At 38.5% G+C, this 8,619-nt stretch overlaps 1 protein-coding gene across 4 annotated transcripts in view; it reads right to left on the reverse strand.

Annotated features, from left to right (window-relative positions):
• Positions 1-1,489: 1,489 nt before the first annotated feature.
• Positions 1,490-8,619, reverse strand: part of Slain2 (SLAIN motif family, member 2) — a 97,236-nt gene continuing 90,106 nt past the window's right edge. For 2 of the 4 annotated variants that reach the window (XM_013518103.1, XM_013518102.1), the window contains 2 exons: positions 3,414-3,756; positions 1,490-2,005 (listed from right to left, as the gene is read on the reverse strand). In XM_013518103.1, the coding sequence (XP_013373557.1) occupies positions 1,939-2,005; positions 3,414-3,756 (410 nt within the window). In that variant the 3' untranslated portion in view covers positions 1,490-1,938. The remainder of the gene's footprint in view (positions 2,006-3,413; positions 3,757-8,619) is intronic. The other 2 variants (XM_005391878.2, XM_005391877.2) reach the window with 1 other exon arrangement.

The following is an 8,619-nucleotide window of genomic DNA, read 5'->3' on the forward strand; positions in this document are numbered from 1 at the left end:
GTTCCATAATAGAATTAAAATTCATTTTATTTATCAGATTGTAGTGTGTATATATATATATATATATATATGAAATGTTGCATGGAAAACTGAGACCTGTTTTGTTTTGTGTATATGTGGTTCTAAAAAGAGACAGTGGCTAGTCTTTATTTTACGGACTTAAGATTTACATGGAATACTCCTCCACCAAAGCAGATGCTTTCTTTATCTTCCTCTGAAAAGCAACATTTTTTAGTTCATCATCATGTAGAATTCTGGCGCCATCCTTTCCAGACCCACCCCATCACCTTTAAATTCAAGATACATTACCTTTCCTGCATTCTTCACCAAAATATATAGTATTGGTGGTTTAAATCTGCAGCCACTGTGCTAACTGAATGCCTCCCAAGTAGTCAAGCCAATAAAGATACCCCAGTGTCAGTCATAGCACAACGGAAGTCTTGGTTTTATCATTCTCTCAGCCTATCAATCTCAAAGCTGTCTTGAATGGTAAGCCTTCCATTTCCCTCTCAGTTTCTTTTGCTAACTTACAGAATGTCTTTTTTAATAGAAAGAAACAGAAATGCTTAGATCTCTAAAATCTTTTAGATTGCTAATATTATATTGCTGTCCAAACTAAGTATTTAAACACAGAACTCACAATGAGAAATGAAAAACCTGCTACAGCAACAAGTTTTAATTTGGTAATAATCTCATAAAATCAAAACAAGTGATACCAAGGATGGATATATATATACATGTTAGAGTTTGATGTAGAAAGTTACCAAAAATATAAAAGTTGATGTAAGGCAGAATCTAAGTCAAAAGGGACAGTATTTTCAGAAGATTTTATACAGTTAATTTAAAGTGGATCAATTTAAGTAGGACTTGGCAAGCTATATTTTTCTACCACATAATAGACCATTATGCCACTTAGTAGCAACACTATAACTGTCATCACCAGAGATTTTTGTAGGTTAAGTGCATAGATTTTTTTTGCCCCCCTCTCTCTCTCACTGTATGGTTTTCTCCCAGGTTGTAAGCACTGAGGTGTTGTATCAAGAGTAAAGACACTACTTGCTCTATCCCACCCTGGAAACCTGCTAACAGAAACTAGATCTCCCAGTTCTGTGATGGGTAACAGCATGTAAAGAAGTTGGCTTCGATAGCAAAGGCCATCTTTCCTGAGCCAGGAACTATAAAGCTGAGAAAGATTGTACAACTGTATCAAGCCCTTTTGGCAATCAAAACAAACACAAGTCTGATGTGTCAATGCAACATGATGGATGCACACTGTAACACTATCTGGTGGTGGTGATGTGTGAGCTGTGTCCAAAACTAAGATTAAATAAAACGGTAATTTTCCCAGTGACTCTGCAAAAGTAATTTATAGAATTCTCCTGAGTGTAGGTAACCTATCCTAAATCTCTAGCCCAGGCTTCTTCCTCCCACTATCCCAAATTTAATCTATAGTTTCCTGGTGAAACATTTTAGATAATTAGTCAGAATATTAGTTCTCATTAACACAGTATTTATTGATACCATTTATACAGTAAATTAGGTTGAACGTGAGTTTTGGGTAGCCTGAATTCACCATTTTCTTGTGTACAAAGGTATTTTCTCATTTAGAAGTGGGCATTTTTCTTTGGCATCCATTAGGTATTTGCCCAGATATTGGCCTTTGTCAAATATTAAAAAATCAATTGAGTTTCTATTAAACAAAACTAAAAGTGATTCCATGGAGAGTGATTGTATGATTACCAAACACATCTGATGTTAAATGTCATTAAAGTGCTGCTTGATCATCTCTGTCGGTTTGTGCTAATTAAGACAGAGAGGGCTGGGATTTTATAAATCCCAAGAGTCTTATCTGAACAGTCTGCATATATAAAAGTTGTTTTTAGTCTGGTGAAGGGGTATCCATGAAGCCGTGGACATCTGCTTTCTCATCTTTGCTGGTCAGTAACAGCCATCTTTCCAACTGTCATCTTTAATGCTGCCATAGGTTTTAGGAGCTGGCAAGGATCTGAAATAAAGCAATTTGATTATGATTTGCAGGTCTTTACAAAACATCACCATATTATCTCATATATATTAATTATTTTTCAGGTAGCATCATGATCCTCTGAGAGTTGTTTCAGGGAGCTATTGAGATCAAAGCTCTGAAGAGCTATTAGTACAGCTTTCTCCAGCATTTTCACTTCAAGCTTTGCTGTGCACCAGATGACACCTTTAACCCCTTTCTGCTGACATAGCTACTAGACTAAAATAAAAGAAAAGGTGGCTACTTTTTCCATCCACATGGCTTCTCTATCATTTTGGGATGCAGAATGATGAATGTGACACCACAGGCAGCATGTGATAGTGGTTAAAAGGTCTTTAAAGTCAGACATAGCTGGAATTGAAGATCTTAGTTGTGTGGCCTAAGGCAAATTATTTAATCTCTTTAAAATTTAATATCCTCCTCTAAAAAAATAAGAGTAACCACTCATTGTAAAATTAAACAAAGTAAGTATAAGTTATTTAGCACAGTGCAGAGCAAAAAGTCAATGCACTCTGGTATTGAATTTGGGAATATAAAATGTATTAGAATTAAGGACATATAAGTAATTCAATTTAAATATTTATAGGCTAAAAGCATGCTTCAAGCATATAAATAAAGTTCAATTAGAGTTGACACCTAAATTTGTTTATTATAATCCTATCGTTAAAAGGTAAAAAATATGGAGGAATAGTTCCCAACCTAGCTGGGATTAGAATCACTTGAAGATTAAACATACAGACAAAAAAACAACACACACAGGTTTTAGGCCTCACATCTTATCAATTAAGTTAGACTTCCTGGGAGTAAAATTTAAGCCTTTATGTTTATAAAAATTACACAGGTAATTCTGGTTTTCATGGTTTGAAAACCATTTTCAAAGTCTACTTAGGGGCTGGGGATTTAGCTCAGCGGCAAAAGCACCTGCCTGGCGAGTGCAAGGTCGTGAGTTCGGTTCCTGGTACCGGAGAAAAACCAAAACCAAAAAAAAAAAAAACCAAAAAAAAACAAAGTCTACTTAGGCACTACTTGGACTTGGCAGTTATATATCATTCTAATGTATTTTTATTACCTGTATTGAACATCATTACATTAAAAATGAAGAAACATCACAATCAAATTGAGTGGTTTCAACCATTTTTTTCTAGGAGTCCTCTGAAATGCTTAAGTATGTTAGGCCTCTGGACAAACAACGTGAACCAAACTGGTATAACATACCAAAGGAGGATTTCTTTTAAACAATGAAGTAGCATTTTATTGAAATTATACTAAGACTCTTGGGGGAACCCACTATTATTCTCTACATTCACCACTGAATGTACAGATAACACTAATTCCAGTCTACCCACTGTGCTATGCTCAAGAAAGCTACAATAGGACCTTTTCCACTTACCTGCGAACAGGCTGTACAAGTTTGCTGCGAGGCACTGGGATGCCCCCAGCAGAAGGGGCACTAGGTCTGGGCAAGCCACTTCGCACTGCAGTTGTCCCTGCAGGTCTTGTTAGCATAGTGCTATTGGTATTGCTGGGAGGGTTTGTTGGGACTGTGTTCTGAACCATGGGCGGCCCAGGTGAGGAGGTGGTTTGTGTGAACTGCGTTGTTTCTTGGCTACCAGGAGACCCAGGGCCATGGTTACTAAATGCTTTCATTGGTTGCCGAAGAGCCAAAGGAGATGGTGCTGCTGGGGTGCGGAATTTGCCCGGAGAAGGTACTGTAGAATGGCAAAGAAAAACCACTGTTTTGAGTGTGAATCAAGTATAAGTAAATTCACTGCTTTAGACTTCATGACTGGACACTAATAGGCCTAAGTTCATGAATCTTGACTATAGAATGCAAGGAATAAATGATATTTCTGAACTAACAAAAGAGTTCTAAATAACCAAATCCTTACTCAGAGGTTACAATCATCCTTCAAAACAAATGCTTTAATTAGGCCAGCTCAGAACCCACAAAACTAGAAAAGACTATTCTGCCTCACTGTACTGACCAACTTGTATCACATAAGAATATCAAGAGGTGGGGAAAAAAACTCAACTACTAGATTGTTTTGAAACCAGAATTTCAAACACATTTCTACCCCAAAAGAAACATATAAATTTCCTATAAACAAACCAAAGTCCCTTATCACAATATACCTAAAATTTAAAAACTAAGAATTATTATTTAAAAAAAAAAAATACACTTCTGCTGGGCATGGCAGTGCATGCCTGTAATCCCAGCACTCAGGAGGCTGAAGTAGGAAGACTGCTGTGAATTTGAGGCCAGCCTGGGGTTACATAGTGAGTTCAAGGCCAGCCTGAACTGTACAGCAAAACCCTATCTCAAAAAGCTGAAAAAAAAAAAACCCTATAACTGTGTATCACAAAGCAGGGAGTTTATAAATCCAAGAGCATATCAACAGGTCTGTAAAATCACAGAATAAAAACCAATACATTTTTCTGGAATGTCAACTCTACTAAGTAGAACACTTTTATATTAAAACAAATACTGATACTTGAAAGAATAAAGCACAAAATATGCATCAATTTCTAAGCCAAAAAAAAGGCACTCTGTAAGTAATATCATGGCTCGCTTAACAAAGACCCCTAAGGTTGGGGTTGGGGTAAGAGAGAGTGAGGAGAGGGAAACAAGGAGACAGAAAGAGGGGAGAGGAAAAAAGGGTAGCTTTATTCTCACTCATTTTCCCCTAGTCTGAAGAAAAACTAAGTGCAGGCAAACCCTAGGCCAGAAGTCTCATCTTCCTCACTTCTATCACCCCATCTGCTGGACAAAAGTGATGGCAAGGTCTACCATACCAGTGGGTAAGAGACAAAAAGATATATAATTCTGGCCAGTATTTTCATCTGGTCTCTGGGAGAAAGAACAGACAATGAGCCTTAGTCTCAAAACTCCAAGACAGGAAATCATCTCATACCCCCTTTCCAATAATCTCTTGCCACTCTGGTGACCTTGCTTGTGGCTTTGTCTAATTCAAGTTCCAAGCTGCCAGCAGCATCATGCTTAAAATAAAGGGTCCACTAGTTAAAGTGCTCCACTATTTCTGTTTGTCCAAGACCCTTACAGCCATGATTCTTAAACTTGATTATGCATCAGAATCCCAAGGAGCTTTTAAAAATACTGTATATGGGAGTCTAAATACTAACTCCAGAGAAACTAGTCCGAAATTTTAAAACTATCACAAGATCTTCTAACCTTAATAGGGAAACTGGGAAGTACTTATTCTCCTGCCAACAGTGTTTTATATAATAAAACACTTTTTAAATATTGGACAAGAGGGAATACATGAATGTAGGCTCTATAACCTGTTGAGCTATCTTTGTCTGGAGATACTTTCTGAAATGTAGGTCAAATGTAGATCTTCTGAGCAGATCAAAGTTATCTTGCTGAGTGGAGAAAACAAAAAATAGAATTTCAGAAGCAGAGCACTTTAGCACAGGGAGCTACTCAGAAGATTCTCAGAACCCAACTTAGAGGTCTGCTTGAATCTTTGGTTGAATACTGAGTTGGCATGCACATAACATCAACCCGTGGCAAAGGGGCAAAGAACTGGAGCACTGCCAGCTGAATAGTTGGCAAAAAAACAGTTGAAACATTTGAGTTTCAACCAGCTACAGTAAAGAGTCCTTGCCAAACATTCAGGAGACACTCCAAATGGGTCAAGCCTAAATAAGGGGAATATGGTAGCCCTAGAATAAAGGCTACTCTAAATTTGCTCTAACAAAGCTTGAAAACAAAAGCAGGAACCAGCACACTACTGCCCATGGGCAAACAGCCAGTTTTTGTAAATGAAGTTTTATTACAACCCAGAAACATCCATTCACTTAAATATTTTTTATTTTACTATCTAAAAGAAGATAACAGTATCTATCACAGAGCAATGAAAAATGTCACAATGTCAACTATTAAATAAATACTAAATATATGAAGTATCAGGAAAACAACCAACACCAACAGAAAAATTAGTCAATAAAAACAGACAAGAAAGTAATGGGGATAAATGAGCTGGCAGGAAAGGACTTTGTAACAGCTATTATCTGTACTCTAGGATATTTTAAGAAATAATATAAGGAAAGAAGTAAAAACAATCTTTTTAAAAAACTGAGTGGAAATTTTAAAGATGAAGGACTTACAATATATACAAAATGCCAAGTTCACTAAGTGGGAATTAATAGCAGTTTAGATGCTACAAAAGAAACACCTAAAGACGCAACAGGAATGATATAAACTAGAAGCTGGTGATGAAGCTCAGTCATATAAGGCCAACCTAGCATACATGAGGACCTGGATTTGATCCACAAACAACCAACCAACAAACAATACAATGGTCTAAACTAAAGCATATAAATGGAGGAGGGAAGACTTATAAAACAAAAGGACAAAGTCTCAGTGAGCTCTGGTTCAGCAGTATGCGACCTAATATGTGCAACTGAGTCTCATTTTGGGGGATATAGCTGTAAAGAGTGGACAAGAAAAATAAAAAAAACATTTCAGCCTGGAGCAGTGACACACACCTACAATTCTAGCACACTCATGAAGCTGAGGCAGGAGGACTGCCATGAGTTAGTTCAAGGCCAGCTTGGGTTACACAGTACCCTGCCTCAAAAAAAAAAAAAAAAAGCAAAGAAAAAGAAAAGAGAAGAACAGTTCCAACAGGATTAAAACTAATTTCACGTATCTTAACAGCTCAAAAAAAACTTCAAACAGGGCAAAACAAAGCAGGAGTATCATCATCAAATTTCAGAAAAAAAATATCAAATATTTTAGATATTAAAATATCTCCTTAAAAAAGGAATAAAAATAAAATATCACTGACTTCTCAATGGAAATAATGTAATCTAATGACAATGGAATAACATCACTAAGTACTTAAAAAGCCTGGCAATCTAGAATTCTACATTCAGAAAAGTTATCTTTCAAAAATAAAGTTGTTGTCAATAGATTTTCACTAGACTCAGAAGGCCCACGAATTGCTCTCACCTGGGTTCACGTGTGGGCCCTCCCTGCACATACCCAGTGCCCACTGAGGTACTGGAGTGGGCGCTCCCTGAGCTGCTGACACCACTGTTCGGGTTTGGGCTTTGCTGTGCCCCAACCTTCTGGAGGTCACAGACATGGGAAGTATGTGATCGCTGTTCATGTGGCCCATGTCTGGCTCCTCTGCACATCCTGAACTGATTGGAGACACAGCAGTAGGTGAGCTGTGATCCGCTGACAACATGGTTCCCAGCCGAACGCCGCCAAGAGAACCAGACAGGAGATCCTCACTCAGAAGGCCCACGAACTGCTCTCACCAGGGTTCACATGTGGGCCCTTCTCTGCATGTGCCCAGAGACCAGTGAGGTACTGGAGCGGGCACTCCACGAGCTGCTGACACCGCGGTTTGGGTTTGGGCCTTGCCCGTGCCCCGACCACCTAGAAGTCACAGACACAGGCAGTCTGTGATCTCTGTCAGTGCAGCCCGCAACTAGCTCCTGTGGGCATCCTGAACTGCCTGGAGACACAGAATCAGGTGGTGCACAAACTGTTGATCTTACAGTTTGTGTCTGGTTTGCCTGTACCCTGAACTGCCTGAGGACACAGGTCCACTGGTCTGGGATTGTGCCACTAGTGCAACCTAATTCTGGGTCATACACGTACCCTGAGATGCAAGGAGACGCTGGATCAGACTGACAGACATCAGCTGACATCACAGTCTGCCTCTGAGACCTGGGAAAACTACATACACTTCACCATCTACCAGAAAACCCCAGACTAAGCAGTGCATCTCAGCACACTTAGGGGCAAGCCTGAGAACCAGGAAAACTAGGGACACTAGTGGCCTTTGCTGAGCTGCCAGGGAAGGGAGAAACTGAGCTTTCTGCATCTGGTATCAAACATGACAAGACGAAGGACTAAAACACAATCCCAGACTCCACCCCACTCAGAACAAGTCCAGGAGACATTGACATAGGAGAACTTGAGAAACACATGCCTGAAATAGCTGAAGTGATTGCAATGGAAGTAAACAAACAACTCCATAAGGCCATAGAAAAGATAAGATCAGAAAAAATCTCTCAGGCAAAACATGAAATGACAATAATAATCAAAGAACTGCTCAGCACATCTGAGTAAGAAATATATAGGAAAACAGAAGAACAAAGGCAATGGACAGAAACTTTAAATGAACAATAGAAGAATTAGAATGCATGAACCAGATTAAAGAGACTTCCAGGAAATCAAAGCTTCCATTAAAAGCTGCCAAAACCGCTTGAATAAAGTCAAAGATAGACTTTCACATTCTGAAGACAGCATGGTAGCTAGCAACCATGAAAGAAAGGATCTCTTAAAATCAACAAGGAAGCAGGAAAAATCAATGCAACAGCTCCAAGAAGAGGCAAAGGCAAATAATGTATGACTAATAGGAGTCAATGAAACCTCAGGAAGCAACACAAATGACATAAAAAGAATAAGTGCAAAAAAAAAAAAAAAAAAAGAATAAGTGCAGAAATAACAGCAGAAAATTTAAGAAGTATGGAAACAGAACCAGACACACAGATAAATGAGGCATATAGAACCCCAACTAACCATAACCAAAATAAAACTACACCCACACATATAA

The sequence above is a fragment of the Chinchilla lanigera genome, unplaced genomic scaffold (genome assembly GCF_000276665.1).
Source record: "Chinchilla lanigera isolate Chin_1 unplaced genomic scaffold, ChiLan1.0 scaffold00042, whole genome shotgun sequence".
NCBI lineage: Eukaryota > Metazoa > Chordata > Mammalia > Rodentia > Chinchillidae > Chinchilla > Chinchilla lanigera.